Source organism: Archocentrus centrarchus, chromosome 1 (genome assembly GCF_007364275.1).
Source record: "Archocentrus centrarchus isolate MPI-CPG fArcCen1 chromosome 1, fArcCen1, whole genome shotgun sequence".
Taxonomy (NCBI): Eukaryota; Metazoa; Chordata; class Actinopteri; order Cichliformes; family Cichlidae; genus Archocentrus; species Archocentrus centrarchus.
In genome coordinates, this window is record NC_044346.1 from 40,226,096 (window position 1) to 40,246,786 (window position 20,691).

The 20,691-nt window shown below is 42.5% G+C and overlaps 1 protein-coding gene across 4 annotated transcripts in view; it reads left to right on the forward strand.

The window, feature by feature from the left end:
• The window catches only part of LOC115784109 (protein jagged-1a-like), a 77,528-nt gene that overhangs the window by 13,021 nt on the left and 43,816 nt on the right, over positions 1-20,691 (forward strand). For 3 of the 4 annotated variants that reach the window (XM_030735213.1, XM_030735223.1, XM_030735205.1), the window contains exons 2-11: positions 467-769; positions 4,544-4,601; positions 9,330-9,587; positions 9,704-9,764; positions 12,351-12,481; positions 15,440-15,559; positions 16,550-16,663; positions 16,749-16,862; positions 19,302-19,415; positions 20,095-20,141. In XM_030735213.1, the coding sequence (XP_030591073.1) occupies positions 467-769; positions 4,544-4,601; positions 9,330-9,587; positions 9,704-9,764; positions 12,351-12,481; positions 15,440-15,559; positions 16,550-16,663; positions 16,749-16,862; positions 19,302-19,415; positions 20,095-20,141 (1,320 nt within the window). Of the gene's footprint in view, positions 1-466; positions 770-4,543; positions 4,602-9,329; positions 9,588-9,703; positions 9,765-12,350; positions 12,482-15,439; positions 15,560-16,549; positions 16,664-16,748; positions 16,863-19,301; positions 19,416-20,094; positions 20,142-20,691 lie in introns of those variants that run through there. The other variant, XM_030735231.1, reaches the window with a different exon arrangement.

Genomic DNA, 20,691 nt, shown 5'->3' on the forward strand with positions numbered 1-20,691 from the left:
CTTCTGTTTCAGGACTTGTGGCTGACTTCAGGTCTGTATGTTTGGGCTTGTTGTCCTACTACAGAATAAATTTGAGACAAGTCAATGATTCAGGATTTTTTTAAAAAAGCTTTATGAAGAAATACAAGATTGCCAACCTTTCACAACAGTAACAGCACTAATACAAAGTGTGCTGAATTTATTAGCTGTATCACATCATGGGAAATGAAGCACTAGTCTGTTCGTAGGACAAAGTTCATTATGTAGACTAGTACAACTTACAGTATTGTTTTGCTTGTTTATGCCTTTGTGATAATTTTAGCCCATTGCTAGGTGATTGTTAAGCAACATGATGACATTATAATATTTAAGAACCTTGAGGAGTTGAAGAGGAGTTGGCAGCTAAACAAACAGAGATTTTGTGTATTAGGGTCTTTGAAAATCTGATTGTTCTTGCTGTTACCTCACCTGTCCACTCTGTCTGCAGGTTTCTTCAGCCTCGGGACACTTTGAACTTCAGATTTTGTCAGTGCAGAATGTTAATGGGCAGCTGCGATCTGGTTCCTGCTGCGATGGATCTCGGGACGTAACAGATGGTCGATGCATGGTCAACGAATGCAACACTTATTTCCGGGTCTGTTTGAAGGAATACCAACTGAAGGTGGCATCTGCAGGGCCCTGCAGTTATGGCATCGCCTCTACACCTGTGCTTGGTGGGAATACCTTTTCTTTACACAACACCAACAACGACAAAGCCCGGATTGCATTGCCCTTCAACTTTGCTTGGCCAGTGAGTCCAAAAGCTCTGAAATTCCTGATGCTTCATTGTTATTTGTTTTTTTTTCTCTGAGAAACTTTGATTGTGACTGTTTTTGGCACAATGTTTCAGCCAGATATTCATAGCTTAGACTTAAAATACAGTTGCTTTTTTGAATGCTGAAATAATTTTGTTTGATATTGTTCCTGGTGTTCATTCAGTTTCTTCCTGGTTACTGGTGGTAGCTCCAGAAGGGATTGCAGGATGAGAAAACTGGTGATTTTCCAGACTGAAACATTTAAACACAATGCAGCTTTAGGTATGAAGTCACTGTGCAGGATCGAGTTATAGCACTACAATCAGTTGTTCTCTTTTTAAATTAAACTTTTAGTTTACAAAGCACCACAGTTTCTACCTCTTACACTCACATGGCCAAGCTGCCATTCAAAGTGCTCGCACACATATCACACATGCATGTGGATTTGAAATAATACATCTGAATATTGAAATATTGTAGGTATTGTCTTTATGTTCTTAATTAAATATCACAAATTTGTGATACGCATCCACAAAGTAATAAACTGGGCAGCACAGTGGCAAGGTGGTGCCTCCACCTTGGCCGGGACCTTTCTGTGTGGAGTTTGCTCGTTCTCTCCATATCTGTGTGGGTTCTCTCTGGGTTCTCCGGCTTCCTCCCACAGTCCAAACACATGCAGTTAGTGGGGTTAGGTTAATTGATGATTCTAAATTGCCCATAGGTGTAAATGGTTGTCTGTCTCTCTGTGTTAGCCCTGTGACAGGCTGGTGACCTGTCCAGGTGTACCCTGCCTCTCTCTCTCTGATAGCTGGGATAGGCTTGACCCCCCCCTGCAACCCTGAAAAGGATAAGTGGGAGAAAACAGACGGATGAAAACGAAGAAACTTAGAAGATCGATGCATGGTGTGGAGGGAGTTTTCAGCCTGGGGAGAGGCTTCAGACTGCTCATTTACTTTGAGTTTCTTTTTTTTCATGTGATGCAAGATGAAGGAACCTTTAAAATTATTTTTTGGTTTCAGTATTATACCTTTTCAAGTTACATAACTGTGCTAGCTATAATTACAGTATGATCTAATACTTTTCACTGACTGAAAAACGAGTTTTTCCCCGCTTGGAGCTGGTAGTTGCTTTCTAATATCAGTCATGAGAAGATGCTTGCAGATGTTGGTTGTTCAGAGGGTTTTCAGTCACAGCTGTTTGCTCGGTTCTGCATTAGCAATAGTTAGATGGTGTTGGGGTAAACAGCTGCAGACATGATGTGCATTGTGTGGAGCAACTAAGAACTAATGAGTATGTGTTTTATTTAAATTATAATGATTCTTGTTCAAGACTCAGTTTTGCAGTGATTCTTTGGGCACATGCTGAGGAACAAACTCCCAAAATTAATCATGAATGCCTTGATAAATTTGCCATTAACTGTATTACAAATAGTATTAAAAAATAAATGTAGACATCAATTACTTTAACACTTTGGTGCACTTTAATGGCATAGAAACTTATAAATTGAGTCATATCTATATAGTTATTTATTTTGGTAGTTTTGAACCTAGAATTTTGATACAGTTGAGATTGTGTAGATAAACAATTTTTTCCAGCTACAGCGCTACACACACAAGGGTTGAAGCCAGCTCGAAGGCTTCTCTTCTCTGTTGGTGTGTAAATCCAGCCCATATTTCCTTCTTCAGTGGAATCGAACAACACAGGAAACAAACAGAGCAGGAACGGATCCCCTGTGTGTTGCCTGCAATGATTCGTTAAGGTCCAGTTGTGGTTTCTTGAAACACTGAGTGCCGGTAAAACAAAATTAATTGTGGATATACTCCAGTATCAGCAGGGTTCGATACATGGTGACAGGATGATGTAAGACCACACATTAAGGTTTAGAGGTGGTGTTAGGCATCAGAAAAGGCACTTTAAGAACTATAGAGCCTGTAACAACATTGATCCATTAAACCAGGTGTTCTGTTTCTGCTCTGACTTGATTCAGCTTTGTGGCTTTTCATAGAGGATTGTGTGGTGGTCGTTTCAGTATTGGTGCTAAGCTGTCATACAAAACTGATGTTAACAGGTAACCTTCACTGAGTTGCACTTGCAACTTAATTTTAGTCCCTGATGTATGTGATGTCAAATCTGGCCTCGAACAAAAGGGATTTCTTTTATTCAGTGAAGCCATTGCACAAGTGTGCTTATTACAGTGTTTCCAAACTGAACTCTCACCACATAAAGTTACACTTCTCAAGCACTCTGTGCTGATGCTGATTGAGGCCTCACTTGTTTCCAACAGCCTCAGTTCTTAGTGTTAAGAATTCCACCACATGTTGGAAGCATTCCATATACAAGTACTGGGCCACCTGCACATTACACCTACAGGACCTGCTTGGCATGGAAACCCATGCCATGAAGCTCCCAGTGCACAGTTTTTGTCCAGATGTCAGGAGAGGTTTGGCACTCCGCAGTTACTGAGTCACCAGAGCATTGCTGACTTTTATGCACTATGCATCTCAGTACACAGCAACCCCCGCTCTGTAGCTTTGCGTGGTCGGGCACTTTGTGGCTGAATTGCCGTGGTTACTAAATGCCTCCACTCTGCAACAACACCACTTACAATTGAGGTGGAATATCTAGGAGGCAGGAAATTTCACAAACTGACTTGTGCTCAGGTTAGCGTGACACATTCTTTCACTAATGTTTATAAAGGCTGACTGCATGGCTAGGTGCTTGATTTTATACACCTTTGGCAAAGGGACTGAAAATGTGGATTTAAAGGTTCACTATCTTGTTCAGGCAACCAGTTTGGGATGACTTTTACTTTTGGGAAGAAGCTGTTGGAAAGTCTGCTTGATGTACAGCTGACGCTCCTGAACCTTTTCCCAGATGGTAGCAGGGAGAACAGACTATGAGATGGGTGGTAAGAGCGGCATTATCGTTGTTCTTAATACGGCCCACCACAGTCCCACATCTGCATATTTAATGATATGGCTGGTGGTGTGGGTGGCAGTGCACTCATGGCTAAGAAGGCTAAATAAGAGGGGGGTGGGGGGGACTCAGGACGCAGCCCTGAGGGGACCTTGTGTTCACCATGATGGAGCTGGATGTTCTTTTTCCCACCCTGTCTGCTGCCGCTGCGTCAGGAACCTTAGGACTTAGTTGCAGATGCCAGTGTCCATGTCCGGCAATCTCAGCTTTTCGTCCAGTTGCTGTGGAATTATGGCATTAAACGCTGAACTGAAGTCAATGAAGGGGACTCTGGCGTAGGTGTCTTTATCCTCCAGGCGGGACGGGATGAGGTGGAGTGTGGTAGAGATGGCGTCCTCAGTGGAACGGTTTACCTTGCAGGCAGACTGTAGGGGGGTCCAGGTTGGCAGGGAGGCAGGATTCGATGTGCTGCCTGACTAGCTGCTCAAAGCACTTCATCAGCATTAGTGTGATTGCCACGGGGCGGCAGTTATTTCGATCAGCCGGGTTGTGCCTCAGGCACCGAGACAACGGTAACTCTTTTGAAGCACAGAGAAAGAGCAAAATGTTTAAAGTGGAACCACACACACACACACACACACACACACACACACACACACACACACACACCAAAGCTGTGAGTGAGACAGACACCCAGACTCTTGATGTAATCAAAGTTTTTGCTTCATAAGAGATTCACTTTGATAAATACAAAGAATCCTCAGATTGTAGAAGCTTATTTTTACTTGAGAAAATGTTAAATTATTGGCCAAATTTTGAGTGATTAATTGGTTTCTGTTTGGGTTTGTATCCAGAGGTCATACACCTTGATCGTGGAAGCCTTGGACTTCAACAACAATTCTTCCTCTGGCAGTGAGTATCATCTTCAGCCATCTTGCTTTCACTCCCCTTTGTTCTGTTTAGTTTTTGTTCCTAATGAAGCTAACACCACCTTTGGTCTAAGAGCTCAATGCTACCCAAAGAAAACGTATTCCATTATTGCATCAAATGTCTAAACAAATCAATGGATGGATGTAGACTAACATCAGCAAATAAAGTGCTGGATTGCAATGAAAAAAAAAACAAACAGATTTCTTTACCTTAGATCTTAGTGTTTGATGGTGGTGAAGTTTTTTTTTTTGTGCTGTTACAGTTATTCTAAATTTATACATGCCTTCTAAAAATTAATTAATTTTGTTGCATACCATACAGATGCCACTCCTGTCCATTAAAAAGGATATCGAACAACAAATTGTCTTGGAAGAAGTGGGAAGAAATATTGCTTGCATCTGAAAATTGCACAGGAACAGTGCATCATTCTCTCTAATGTTTATTGTAGCAACACAGTCCCTGACAGAAGTTCTGTTGCTTATCCATGTTGTGGAAACAAAAGCTCAAAACCTGACTTTAAATTCATCCATTGGTTTTAGAAATGACTCATATGAAAGCTGAAACACTCCCAAATGAGGTTTCATTTACGAAAATAAATTTGCTTCAGTGCAGAAATATTGATCATTTAATGAACACAGAAAGGTCAGATTTTGGCAAGACAAAAGTTTTGTCGCCCACAGAAAGTACCGTATTTTCCGGACTATAGAGCGCACCATACTATAAGCCGCACCTACAAATTTTTTGGAAAAAACTGGAAACGTACATATATAAGCCGCACCGGGCTATAAGCCGCTGGTATCTCCGCCGCTCTCGGTTTTCCACAATTACTCGGCACTCAGCAGAGGGGGACAGACAACCCCAAATTTGAGTTATAACAAGTCAATTCACCATTGATTCGTTCACGCCGAGCTTACGTGCAGCGGCTCTATTTCCCTCCTGTAGTGCCAGGTCGATAGCCCTCAACTTAAAAGCGGCATCATAGGAAGTTCTTTTTGTGGTTTCCATGATGAGGGAGTTTGAAAAAAATCTCTTTTGTGCCTGCTGCTAGCACTTGTTGGCGCTTTCTTCTTTGATTTCCAACTTTGACGTCCCATGATTCATATCCTGCTAAAGAGCCCCCTGGTGGTTAAAGAAAAATCCACAGAAACGCCGCACCGGGCTATAAGCCGCATGGTTCAAAACGTGGGAAAAAAGTAGCGGCTTATAGTCCGAAAAATACGGTAATCTGAAAATCAAACAAATAATTTACTTCAAATACAAAGATATGTTTCATAACATTGGTGAATGAAGTTGTGGTGCTATTAGAGCCATATTTAATATTTTGTGTGACTTCCGTGAGGTTGAAGGACTGCATCCATGTATTGATGAAGTCATCAGGAATAGCAAAGAATGCAGTCTTACATGCCTCCCAGAATTCATCAAGATTCTTTGGTTTTGTCTTCCAACCTTCCTCTTTCATCCTACCCCAAACATGCTCAATGATGTTCATGTCTGGTGACTGGGCTGGCCAGTCCTGGAGCACCTTGATCTTCTTCGCCTTGAGGAACTTTGATGTAGAGATGGATATATGAGATGGAGCGCCATCCTGCTGCAAAATTTGACCCCTTTTATGATTGGGAATGTAAGAGGTAGCTAATACTTCTTGATATTTTAGGCTATTGATATTGCCTTTCACCTTGCAAATGTTTCGCACACCACCATACTGAATGTAACCAGAGACCATGATCTTTCCACCACCAAACTTAACTGTTTTCTGGGTGAATCTTGGATCCATACGGGCTCCAGTAGGTTTCCTGCAGTATTTGAGGCAGCTGTGGTGTAATTCAACTGAAGATTCATCTGAGAAATCCACCTTCTGCCTTGGCAAATGCCACACGGTTTTTAATTGCCTTTTGTTTAGTGCTGGCTTCTGGGCACTGATTCGACCATGGAGGCCATTTCGAGACAGAATCCTACAAACTGTTCTAGTTGACACAGGGACTTGAGGTGACCAGGCCTGGTGGAGCTCTGCTACAGTGGAAAAGGGGCTGGCTTTGGATTTTCTAACCAACAAACGTTCCTCCTGAGCAGTTGTCTTGCGGGGTCTGCCAGACCTGGGCTTGTCAAAAACATCTCCAGTCTCTTCAGATCTTTTTTTAATTCTTTGTACCTCTGCAGTGGATCTGGTCTTCAGCCTCTTGATAATCAAGGCTTTGGTCGCAGGGTGGATTTTTGGCATGTTGTCAGAAGTCAAGTTGCAGTTCAATTGAAGGTCTGGGGTCCTGGGGTTCTTTTTATACACACTCACTAATTAACCAATCAATTAGTGAGCACAGGCTGTAAACTAGGATTGGGTGCATTATATGACAAGGCGACAAACTTTTGTCTTGCCAAAATCTGACCTTTCTGTGTTCATTAAATGATCAATATTTCTGCAGTGAAGCAAATTTATTTTCGTAAATGAAACCTCATTTGGGAGGGTTTTAGCTTTCATATGAGTCATTTCTAAAACCAATGGATGAATTTAAAGTCAGGTTATGAGCTTTTGTTTCCACAACATGGATAAGCGACAGAACTTCTGTCAGGGACTGTAGAATAAAGCCTCTTACACTAGCTGGTGAAGGTGTTTACATGGCTCTGGTGAGTCCCATTCAGAAAACTGATAGTAAAGAGTGTGTGTGGTTGGAGGGAAGCTGGCAAATTTAGTTTAAGCTTCTGTTTATCACCCTGCAGCCAGTGAGGTGGTCAGCGAGTGTTGGCTCTGTGCTGTATTTGGCATCCCACGAGAAACCATTATAGGGCCGGTGTGAAGTCGGCTGAGGTCAGGCCAGGTGGGCTTCAGTGGGACAGCGAGGATGATTGGTGGTGGAGGGGAGTCTCTTTAATCTTAGACCAAACATCAAACCAGAAATATGCCGCCTGCCAGTTTAGCTGTACTGCTGAATCTTTGTGTGAGATTTGGGAGGTTTGTTCAAACTGTACTGCAGACAAACAGAGATAAAAGGTTGAGACTGGAACTGCTGAGAAGCCTAATGAGGACAGAGCAAATATTGACTGTCTCAGTTTAGCATCATCAAGCTAAGTGCCCCCAGCATGTGGCCTGTAATGAACACCTGCATTATTCTGTTACTGCGGTTCAGGTCAGGTAGCTGCTCAAAACACAGATCCCCTCCAAATACAACTGCACTCAGTGTTTTTTTTAACAGCGAAGCAAATTAAAGGGAAAGAAATCACCAAGTCAGAACCTGTTAGACTCTTCAGTTTTCCAGGAAATTTGCAGTCCTGTTGGTCTCTGTTTTTAGCAGTTTTCTGAAACAGTGGACAGACTTTGGTCAGCATTACACAGCAGACAGTCACAGTTGGACATAAGCTGGAAAGTGGCACATATAAACAGGTGGAGACCAAAAGCAGAGCTAAAAGAGGGCGTCTGCTGGATGATGTGGAACTAAGTGGGTGTTTCATTTCTGACGACAACTATGTGCTGAAAATGATGATGGCTGCTTTAAATTTGAAGAAAACCAAAAAGTGTCTTTGCTTTTTCCGCTCGAATCTACAGTTAAACCTCGTAATGTCCTGGGGTCCATTTTTGACCCCAAATGAAATCTGTTGCCATCTAAATATGTCTTCTATTCATCAAATGATCTAAAAATAATACGGGTTGTTCGATGCTCTTCACTATTAAAATCAATTTGAAGTAATTTGATTTATTATTATTTATTATAATTATGTGTTTTTATTAAAAGGTGTATGGCAATCGGGAGGGCATTACGAGAGGTTAAACTTTTGTAGCTGTGCTGTAAATTGTGGGTTGCCAGTGACTCTCTACTAGTATCTTCATTAAATGCTAACAATCATGATTTTTGTCTTTTTTTTTAAAGTGAAGGGTAAACAAATATGCATTATAATATAATTAATTTGAATGATTTTGGACTAAGCCCAAGACATGTGTCCCGTATTATTCATTACGTTGGTTCACTGATAGGTCTGTAACCAGGATCGGGCCATTTTAGCATTGTTTAGATTAAAAAGCCTTCGTACAATCTTCCTAGAGTAACAGAAATTTCAAAAAGAATGAACTCCATTAGACTGTTGCTGTAGTTGTTGTGGAGGCAGGTTGGTCTTCAGATTCGCTCTCAGGCAGCTGCTGACTCCACAGCTCAGACAGGGGAATCACCAATGAGGTGCCAGGTTTGAATATTTGCTCAAATATCCTGGGTGGACTGGATCCAGCTTTTTTGAGGTAAACTATTTTTCAAATCTGCTACCTTGGTGCCATTTTTAGCACTTTTTGCAAATTCTCCATTATGATGTGAAGTGTCACAGTTTGCTTTCAGGCCGATGGTGTTAACCTCTTGGATGTTTTCTGCATTCAGCTCTTTCAGCCCAGGTGCCCTTCGGTTAAACTGATGCCTCACTTGAGCCTGACCACACTTTTCACCCAGCTGGTGAAATACCATAGAGCAGCTCAGCATTTTCAGTCTCTCAGCAGGCAGCCTTTTTGAGTGTCATTTCTTTAACTGTTCAATTAAATATTCAATTCAACATTCTGTTTTTGTAAGAGAATAATGAAATTATTCTCAATTTTAAACATTAATTTCCCCACAAAAATGTTTTACTGTATATATTTATTTTTAGTAGTGCAGTGTTAGAGTCCAGATCTGGGGCAGTGTGAAGCATGTGTTGACAGGGCATGCTTTCTCACTTTTCTAATCTAAACTGTTGCATCCACAGGTGTTGGTGGGGCTGTGATCGAGAAAGCTTTCCACTCTGGGACGATCAGCCCCGGCCAACAGTGGCACCGTGTGAAACATGCTGGCCCGGTTGCTCAGTTTCACTTTCAGGTGCGTCTAAGCTGTGACGAGCACTATTATGGCTTTGGCTGCAACAAGTTCTGCCGGCCGCGAGATGACTTCTTCGGCCACTATGAGTGTGACCACAACGGCAACAAGACGTGCCTGGAGGGCTGGTCAGGGCCAGACTGCAGCACTGGTGAGCCTCTCAGAGGGCCTTTGACACTCGTCTTCACTTTCATCAAACAACTAAAACTTATGGTTCTCAAAAGCATGTAATACTCACTGCTGCTTATTGTTTCTGTCTCTGTGAAGCAATCTGCAGACAGGGCTGCAGCACAGAACATGGATCCTGTAAAGTGCCCGGAGAGTGCAGGTGAGAAAACACACAACAGTGATTTGTAGTTTTAGTTAGATTGTAAATCACATGCTCAGTAGTAACCTGGCCCTGATTGGGAAGTAAAGAGATAAAAAAAAAATCTACTCTTAAGAGGTTAACCAATTATTTTGTTTTCTAAATTCCTCAGAACACTTTATCTGTGTCTGTTCAGCTCTTTCTCTTTTCTAACCCTAACCGGCTGATCTGCAGGAAACTCATGTGCTGATTCTGGCTAACAAATGTGAGGATGTTAGACATCTGAACATGTCACCGTGGGCTAGAAGCATTCTTTGTTTTGACAAAACTACTTATTTTATTTTTTTTTCCATTTTTGGCAACAGCGGCTTTTTGTGACAGTGGAGAGAGAAAGGAAATGGGGGAAAGATACAGGGGAAGACACGCGGGCAAATCGGCGCCGGGCCGGGACGCGAACCCGCGCCGCCCGCACTGCAACGCGGCATGTGTATGTGGTCGCCGGCTTCACCACTAAGCCACCCAGGCGCCCCGACAAAACTACTTAAATTTACAGAAAATATGATAGGCCTATTAACTTGTAATGAAAATGTAGCCAGCAGAGAATGACGGAAAATGATGCACTTACATAATTAGATACATTATCAGTGAATCTCTGGAGCTTGAAACCGAGTTTATACTTTATACTTTATGGACTCCCAAAGATCCACAAAGAAGGAGTCCCACTTCGACCCATTATCAGCAGTATAAACTCGGTCACCTACAACATTTCCAAACACCTCGCCACCATCTTATCACCTCTTGTTGGCATCACACCCCACCACATTGAAAACTCTACAGATTTTACTAACAAGGTCCAGAATCTTGTACTGGATCCAGATGAAACCATGGTGTCCTTTGATGTGGTTTCACTTTTCACTTGCATACCTACAACTGAGGCAGTGGAGACCGTCAGAAGACGACTACAGGAAGACGATTCCTTACTGAACAGAACCAGCCTCACCCCAGATCAGATTTGTGCACTTTTAGATCTCTGCCTTACCACAACATATTTTAAATACAATGATGGATTCTACAGACAGAAGCATGGATGTGCCATGGGCTCCCCAGTGTCTCCCATTGTAGCCAACCTTTACATGGAGGAAGTGGAAAGTAAAGCTCTTGGTTCTTTCAAAGGGAAGGCACCTAGCCACTGGTACAGATATGTAGATGACACCTGGGTCAAAATCAAAACCCAAGAAGTAGAAGCCTTCACTCGTCACATTAACTCAGTGGATAAATACATACGTTTTACCAGGGAGGACACCAGAGATAACAAGTTACCATTCCTGGACTGTGCGGTGCTTATCGAGGAAGATGGAAGCCTCAACATTGAAGTTTACCGGAAGCCCACACACACAGACCAGTATCTCCTCTTTGACTCCCACCACCCTCTGGAACACAAACTTGGGGTGATCAGGACCCTACAACACCGTGCGGAAAGTGTTCCCTCTAAGGCAGAAGGGAAGCATAAGGAACACACACACATTAAGAAAGCCCTCAAAACATGCGGTTACCCCAACTGGGCCTTCATCAAATCAGCTAAGATGCACAGGAATGAAGGCCAAACACAAACTACAGAGAATAGGAAGGACAAGAGGAACAACATTGTCATCCCATATGTGTCGGGCTTGTCAGAGAAACTCAGAAGAATTTTCTCCAAGCATGACATCTCAGTATACTTCAAACCAAGTCACACCCTAAGACAAAAACTGGTTCATCCCAAGGACAAACCCGCCAAACACAAGATCAGCGATGTAGTGTATGCTGTTCAGTGCAGTGAAGAGTGCTCGGACCTCTACATTGGTGAAACCAAACAGCCTCTTCACAAACGAATGGCACAACATAGAAGAGCCACTTCGACAGGACAAGATTCAGCAGTACATCTGCATCTGAAGGAAAAAGGGCACTCTTTTGAGGATGCCAATGTCCACATTTTGGACAGGGAAAACAGATGGTTTGAAAGAGGAGTGAAAGAAGCCATCTATGTCCACTGTGAACAACCATCATTGAACAGAGGAGGTGGATTACGTCACCAACTTTCCCCCGCTTACAGTGCTGTCCTGAGCTCCCTTCCCAGACGTCTCAACCCCCATTCACACCTTTGTTCCAGTGACCTCAATAGGCCACAGGAAACAATGGAGCGGAGTCCTAAATTGGTTTCAACTGAAACCACTGATTAAATATGACCCACGCCCCCTTCACACCTGGGCACATGTGTTCAAGCACATGATCAATAGAGGGTCATAACCACCTCCAGGGGACTACGCCCACAGGGGTTTAAATACCTGGGTCTCTCCACCATTTGGTTGAGAACTGAAGAAGCCTTTCGGATGAGAGGTGAAACGTCTTCAAGAAACAAAAAGAAGTCCAGTCGCCTTTTTCAAGCTCCAGAGACTACTATGACCTGGATGACTGAGAATCTACACAGACATTATCAGTGAATCACTTTAGTTTCTGCTACTTAAAGCTGATCATGAATGTTTCTTAGTGTTTTTGAATGCTTTTTTTGAAGCTCCTTGGATTGTGGAACAGCATCCACCACCAGTGCTGACTAACTGTGTGTTTCAGGTGTCTGTACGGCTGGCAGGGGGATTACTGTGATCGGTGTATCCCTCATCCTGGCTGTGTTCATGGCAGCTGTGTGGAGCCTTGGCAGTGTCTCTGTGACACCAACTATGGAGGACAGCTGTGTGACAAAGGTACACACAGATCATGTCTTCATCACATTGATTAGACTTAAACAACAGCTTACATTACAGTGGAAATAATAAAATACATACACTGTTTCAATGAATGATTTCAATTTATAACAATACAAATTATTTCATAAAAGTAAATAATTGCTGGAAAAATGAGTTTGTTAAGATTTTTTTAGGTTGTATCTGGGGCCTAGCTTGCTGTCTTTGACTTTGAAGCACCTATCATAATGTCCTTACCAAAGCTGCAGTCTTTTCTCAGCAGTATGTGAAGGTTTGCAGACTGCTTCACCCACTCCTCTCTAACTGGTTTTTGCTGTCTTTCTGATCTATGGTTGTGGTCAAGCACAGCGAAACAAAGTCAAGACAAGCGTTCGCTTTCCTCTTCGGGGCTATAGGTTCACATTTCAGACTCATCTTACCAGATTTCCACTGGTGTATGTGGGTGATGGGGTGTGACCTTGGTGGCACTCCTGCCTCGTGTGATTGAACAATCAGTGGCCATCCTGCCCCACTGGATGAAGTCCTCATTGACTCTTTAACACATTGCACAATATGCAACAGATCATAGTCAGATCATAGTCACGCTTGACAGTAATCTTTTTGCATGGATGGGTGTCAGTCCGTAGCTACTATAGAGACGGAAACATTATGTTCTTCCAGCTTGGAAAGGCAGCCCTTCAGCCCTTCAACCTCCACTAACTTTCACTTCAGTGATGTTCATTCTCCTGAGCTACCAGTATCTCAGGAGATTATGACTAGCTTTGACATAAATGCTATAGGTGATGGCACCTACTAACTACTGACACAGGGTGGCTGTGGCTCAGGAAGTAGAGCAGGTCATCAACTAATCGGAAGGCTGGTGGCTCGGTTCATTCATCGGAGTGTGAATGTTAGATGGACTGGTCCTTAGGGCTTTTTTACTCTACTGTAAGCACTTTATACGACACGTCTTATTTACATACAAGCACTTTTTTCTACACCAATCTTCTATCAATCTATCTAACATTCACACTCCATCGGAAAGCAACTTAGGGTTCAGTATCTTGTCCAAGGATACTTTGGCATGCAGACTGGAGCAGCCAGGAATTGAACCACCAGCCTTTTGATAGCTGCTCTACCTCCTGAGCTAGAGAGAGCCCTAGCTTAGAGCACCTGGTATTCCCAGGTGGTCTTCTAACCAGGCCCAACCTTGCTTAGCTTCCGAGATCAGACAAGATTCGGCGTGTTCAGTGTGGTAGGCCCGCAAGCACAATAGAAATCACTGACATGTAGAAAGGCCTTGTATGAATATGTGTGTGAATGGGTGAAGGAGACCTCGTTTATGTATGTATGTAGAGTAGAAAAGCGCTCTATAAAAAGAACCAGTCCGTTTACCATTTACAATGTGTAAACACAAGGTTTTATTCACTTCACGGATGACTTGGGTCTTTTGGATGTTGAACTGCTGTGTCTCAGACAGGTTCTCCAAGCCAGGTGTTTCACAGGCTTGTATGAATGGAGTGCATTCATTCCCTGTAACAAATCCCGCAGCAGGTACAGATGTATTGCACTCCATTACACTTCTCACCAAACCATGTACAGGTTTTCCATCAAAGCATATATATGGACCTTTGGACACTTTTGCAGCTCCAAAAGCTACTTTCCACGATTCTCCCAATAGCATAAAGTAAACAGATGTAATAGCTCTCATTTAGATACTGTGTTTGCCTTCTTTGAGATTGGGATCCTCATCCTCACCATTAGTTACCATCAGTTAAGCTTAATCTCTTTTTCATCTTCATTAAGATGAAATCATCAGGCTCAGCTGAGCTCGTGGCCCCTCGTTGACTCACTGCTCGGGCACTTGAAGGAAGCCTTACTGCATTGTGGTGATGAAGCAGTTAGCAGTAGACTACCAAGATTTTCTACTCTTGTCTAGTGGTAATTATCATTAATGCCTTTTAACTGCCCTCACTTTTATCTCCCACCACTTCAGTATGAGTGCACCATGTTTCTCCTGCCTTGACTTTCTTCCACTGGCTGATGCGCTTTCTCACGGTTAGCTGGCCCTGCCTTCATTTCCTACATGCCTTCATTTCTTACATGCTATGATGGTCCTTCAAAACAGATTTAAACCAACCATTTAAATTTGGTGGATCTTCTTTCATTGTGGCTGTAAAAAGTTAGTTTACCTAGGTAATGTTAATAGGTAATATTGCCTCTCTGGTGTGTGGACTTTCTTTTTTGTTTCGTTTTAGCTCTTGTTCCTGCACCCTTTTGACCCCCCCTTCGTATGTGCGTGTTCTCATTACGCTGACACTAGACACTAAAATCAAACACTGATGACATGACACCTGGCTTCAATTTGTGGTCCACTAAACAAATCTTCTATATTCGTTAAGCCCTTCCCCACATAATCTGATTCCACAAAGTGGTTGCTGCAGACTCTGTGAGCCTGATCCTCAGGTGTACTCCTGCACTTCAGAGCAACTTGCCAGAGTTGCATCACTTGAGCTTTTTTCAGGAGAAGAATGTATACATTTACCACATTCTTTAGTGCCATGATACTCATTTAATCATCCAGCAGCTACTCAGAAGACCTCTTAAAAAAATCCTAAAATAAGATAAATTCAAACTAATCTAGTTGTGCCTAGTTAATGGAAACAAAGCCCAAAATAGAGACCAACAAGATTTTTTTTAAAAATGGAATCAGACTGGACATCAGGCTGACTTAAAGCTCATCCCAAGAGAACCTTTTCAGAAGAATAGAAATGCAAACTTGTAAATAACATAGGTCAAAAAACACCATTATGCTTCCTTTCTTATTTTATTTTTATTTTTTGATAAAATGTTGCCTGATTGGACAAAAAGTTTAGGTTTAACTCTTGACATTGTAGAAAAGTTTAAAATCCTCTATATTGCTTTTTCAGCATTAAGTCCTTCTTAACACTTGGCAATCAGGTTTAATTTGTCATGCAGACCTGAACACATGCGGGACACGGCAGCCATGTTTGAATGGAGGAACATGCAGCAACACGGGACCAGACAAATACCACTGCTCCTGTCCTGAAGGCTTCTCTGGAATCAACTGTCAGAGAGGTGAGGGAGGGTCGATGGTGAAGAATAGAAAAGAGAAATAAAAAGTCCTTTGAATTCATTTACCATAAACCACATGGAGGGTCTGCTTGCCCTGGGTAATCTCTGTCATGTGGTTAGGAGCTGCAGAAAAACCAGGTCAAAGGTCAAGAGTCTGGGAGTCTACAGGTGACTCCTGGGAAGGGTGCTAAATAAGTTCATATCACTTGCTATTGACTAGAAATGTAACAGTCCCCTTTTTGTTCCCCAGAGGCTGAACCCAGTTTGTCCATCCTGGATAATGTCCGTAAATCTGCTTAGAAATCACAAAAAGGTTTCTAATGATTTCTGTGGTTACATTGCAAACAGAAACTTCCCATAGCTACTGTAATACAGCATGACTTATCACTGTGCAAAATCATACAAGTTAAACAAGAAAAAGAAAAAAGAAATGATAAACACAGCTTACATGATGGCACGTTGAAATAGCCAACAGTTCCCTCCATTTCAAACAGGTCAGGTTTATAAACATGTGGCATTTAGAAACTGCTAATAAAGGCATTAATAAAGGCAGATTCTAGGGTCTTTTTTTATAAAAGATAAAGTTTCCATTTTTGTTACTCAACTATTGTTAAAAGTCATCATGGGCATGAGTGTCGTGGTAATTTGGGGCTTTTAATCATTTCTTTGAACTATTTTTTGAGGTTGGAATAATTGTACATCATGCGTCTTTGACGACTTTAAAAAACGAGTTGGCGTGTTAATGGACCCAATATTAGACGGGGTGTATGTATACTTTTGGCCCTCTGTGAATTAGAGAAAATCCAAAACGATTTCAAAGTTGTGCACCCAATTCTTGTTTTTTAAAGTGATGAATGATGTATGTTGTACAATCATTCCACCCTGGAAAAGGAACAGTTCAAAGAAGTCATTAAAAACCCTAAATTACAGTGATATTCATGTCCATGATGTGTATGTAAACTTTTGACCACAACTATATGCATGTCTCTATAGTGGACCATGCCTGCCTGTCCAGCCCCTGCTTAAACAGAGGAAGTTGTGCAGAAACCAGTCAAGGTTTTGAATGTCACTGTGCCCCTGGATGGACTGGACCATTGTGCTCCATCAGTAAGACCTTTCCCTCCCTCTGACATATATTTGATCCTTTTTAAACCTCTATTGAAGCCTCATAAACAGTATCTGTGTTTTTCAGATGTCGACGAGTGCCTGGTGAACCCCTGCAGTCATGGGGGAACCTGCCAGGACCTGGTAAATGGTTTCAAATGCCTGTGCCCACCTCAGTGGACCGGAAAGTCCTGCCTCATCGGTCAGTGCTCCTTTAATTCAGCTCTTGAGAATTTTTTTTTCTTTTGGTGGTGGTGGGGGTTCACTCCTTCCATTGTGGAGATTTCCTATTTTACTTATTGATCATCCTAAGCTCAGAAAGATCTTTTTATACCATTTTTATTCCCACAGCTTGTTCCTTCCTGAGGTTTTTCTAATATCCACAATGATCCCTGGAGGAATGGGTGTGGTTTGGAGGCTTAGCACCGCAGCACATGCTCCTCAGGGTCTAATAGTGGCTGGTTAATTTGACTCGCCGGCCCTGGATTAGCATCTGGTTGCCACTGCTCAATGCTCTCAGACACAGTCACTGTTTACAGGTGCTGCTTGCTACCCTGTAAGAAAACAGCACCAACTGTTTAACATGGTTTACATTTGATTCTTTGAGTGGCTCAGGAATGGTATCACATCGGTTGGCAGGAAGCTGCTGCTCCTTCCCTTTCTGTATCCTTGGCGATCATTTGGCTGGTTAGATGATGAAAGCTAATGAAGCAGGGACTAAAAACCTCCAGTGTCCATGTATTGTCTGATAAGTTTGTACATATGGTACATGTACAGTATATTAGTTATTGAAAAGAGAAAAAAATGTAGTCAGCAATATTTCCCAAACTAGTTCACAATTTAATGTGAGGATATGACTTACTCTGCTGCTCATGCTGCAGGTAGGAACTGTGGCTGCTCTGCTACACTAACCAGCTGACATGACTGAATCTTCTCTTCCTGCTCTTGTCAGAGACGGTCGCACTATCTCTCTCTCCCTGCCCTCCCCATCTCTCAGCTTGCTGCTTGCTGTGAGAGCGTCTCTTACACACTGTCCGAATAAGAATAAGATTGAGAGCAACATGGATCTGGCAAACTGGGCCTTCACCATCATTGATCGAATTTTTTCCATTATGAGATCGGGGAAAGGGGAGCCTGCGTGTCCGAGTGGAACAGACCCAGTTGGATACGTCTTCGATTCTTGGAGCTCGTGGAGACCTGTGTGCTTCTCGGCCCTTGAGGTTGAAGACGTGGAAGACGCCTACATATTCGGCCTTTTGGTAGCGGTATCTTTTCTGTTTGGGCTCGGAGGATAACTGATTTACCGGGAAATCAAGAAAATCTGGGCGGCAGTTCGACATCTGCAGAGGCTGCCGACCCAGGTGGACGGCCTGTCCAGAGCCGTACAGACTCAGACTCAAAGCCTGGTGGACCTGAGCCGTAAAGTTAACGTGCTCGCAGGTGAGAGGGGTTAGATCTGGAGATAAGGTTCGGTTCTGCACAGTGAGGACGGTAACTAATGAATTTGGAATATTGGATTTACTGAATGGGTTCCCAGTGAGACTGAAGGCTGTTGGAAAAAAAAAAACAAGCAGCCTGTTCCAAAACAACATCTGCATTATCAGGAATTCGGCTCCCCTGCCGGCCTTGGGCTGGCAATCATATCTCTCCAGGACTATGTGTGACGGTCGCTCTTCCCCCCCACTCCGCTTTGTGATTTGTGAAGCTGGATCTGGTGTACCACGGCCGCCGATGAAATTCCATCACTATCAGTGAACTGTTTTGGCTAGGAGCTGGCATCTGGCTCCACAATGCCCCCCACCCTCTCGTCTCCGTCTGCATTCCCTCCTGCCCCCTCCCTTCCCCGACCATATTGCTATCCTGGCTTTAAATGTGCAAATATGCTTTGCTAAGGTGGTTTTTTTGGACCCTGGTATGGTGCTCATTTTGAGCACTGTACCAGATGACTTTTTTTTAATCTAACTACCCCATGATGTGTGTTGTTTTCTTTTTCGGGGAACTGTAAAGGTAGCGCTGCAAGTCGGCTGCATAACCTCAGGACACCTGTCCCCCCGTGTTGTGTTTGTGTTTGTTGTATTCTTGGATGGGTGCTCTGTTAATTGCAATTTCCAATGTGTGAACCTGTTCACCCACATGGCAATAAAACCTTCATTCATTCATTCATTCCATTTTTTTCTGGAAATTTTTCACATATTTAAAGACATAAACTGTTATAGACCAATATAGACCAACTGATATCAACTGATTAGAATTCTTCCTAAAGGATACATCTCTGAATTTAAATTGTATGTTACAACATCATAAATGTTTGAGACAAAAAAAAAGACAGTAGAACCATGCCAATTAAATACTTCCAAACACAGAAACAAAAAGGATCCACAGGTCTACCCACAACAGCAGCAAAACAAATGACAGTACTAGACCTTATATTTAAACTGAAAACCTGCGACATGCACGATTGTTGGTCCATACTGTGTTCCTCTTGTTACACCTTCATTTCCATCAGGGTACCAGATCTTTCCGTCTATGCTATCTGCTGCCACTGAGTTACAACAATGTGCAATTTAAAATTATGTGACCATTTCTGTTAATTGGAGTTTGGTTTACTTTATGAAATCTCTTGTTTATCGTTTTGTTTCAGATGCCAACGAATGTAACGACAGACCCTGTGTCAATGCCAATTCCTGCCGAAATCTGATTGGTGGATACTTCTGTGAGTGCCTCCCTGGTTGGACAGGCCTCAACTGTGACAGCAGTGAGTAAAACCTAGCAGTGACACAATCCATGAGAGAGGAACAGATAGGAAGGGGCAGCTGGATCAGTATCCATGATGCCATAATATCCAACCAGCAGCTGCCCCTAACCCTAACCCATCCCTAACCCTTGTAAAAAAAAAAAAAAAATTCAAAGGTTTTTTTTTAACTTGGCTTGAGGAGGTTTTACTCCAAATTGAAAATTTGAAAAGAAAAATGAGTTTTGAAATCAGAATCCTTAGCAGCATGTGTTTGATGTGAGGACACAGTACCAGTCAAAAGTCTTTGACTGGTACTGTGTGTTTTTAATGGATGATTAGAAGACCTGAACATGAACCTCATGTGTCACCTCACAGTAACAAGGTTTCTGGTTTGAATCTCCTAGTCAGCTGGGACCTTTCTGTGTGGAGTTTGTTTGCTCCAGCTTCGTCCCACAGTCCAAAAACATGCTTGTTAGGTTAACTGGTGAGTCTAAATTGTCTTTAGGTAGAGATACAAGGTAGTTGGAGCATGATGAACATGTTCACCTTAGAAGCATGTCGTTGGCTTGTGTTGTCTGAACTCAACTAAATATGAAACATTACACTCTAACGCTGGTGTAAAATCAGAGCAGAGTCGTACAGTGGTCCATTAGTTTTCCTGTGACTGAATTGTTCTGAGACGGCTTTGTTGTTCCTGCAGATATCAACGACTGTCGCGGCCAGTGTCAGAATGGAGCTACATGCATGGTAGGCTTCATTTGACCAACCACACTGTCTTCCATTATCACTGGCCTTTTTCTAACACACACACACACACACACACACACACACACACACACACACACACACACACACACACACACACACATACACACATATCAAATGGTGTAGTATCACAGTGTGTTCTGTTGTATAGCCAGAGGGTGGAATCGCCAAAAAAAGGAACCCTCTACAAATAATTTGAGTTACATCAAGGTTTAATTTATTAACAATGTTGCTGTAAAGCTGGAAGTTTACCCATTTCTTAATTACAAAAAGAGGCCTTCTTTGGCTCATTTACTGTTTACTTTTCTTTTAGAGTTCTTCACTGGACTTCATCTGTCTAAATTTGACTGAAAACTGTGAAAATATGTGTTTTCAAACTTTTGACTTTTAAGGTATAGACATAAATAACAAATGGTGCATGCATGAAGGTGTGTGTGTGTGGCAGGCTGCCATGAAAACAGCAGATCACCTGTCTCTAAACGTTCTAATTTCCCAGCAGAACATAAACGGTCTGTCCTCATTGCCTTGAAAT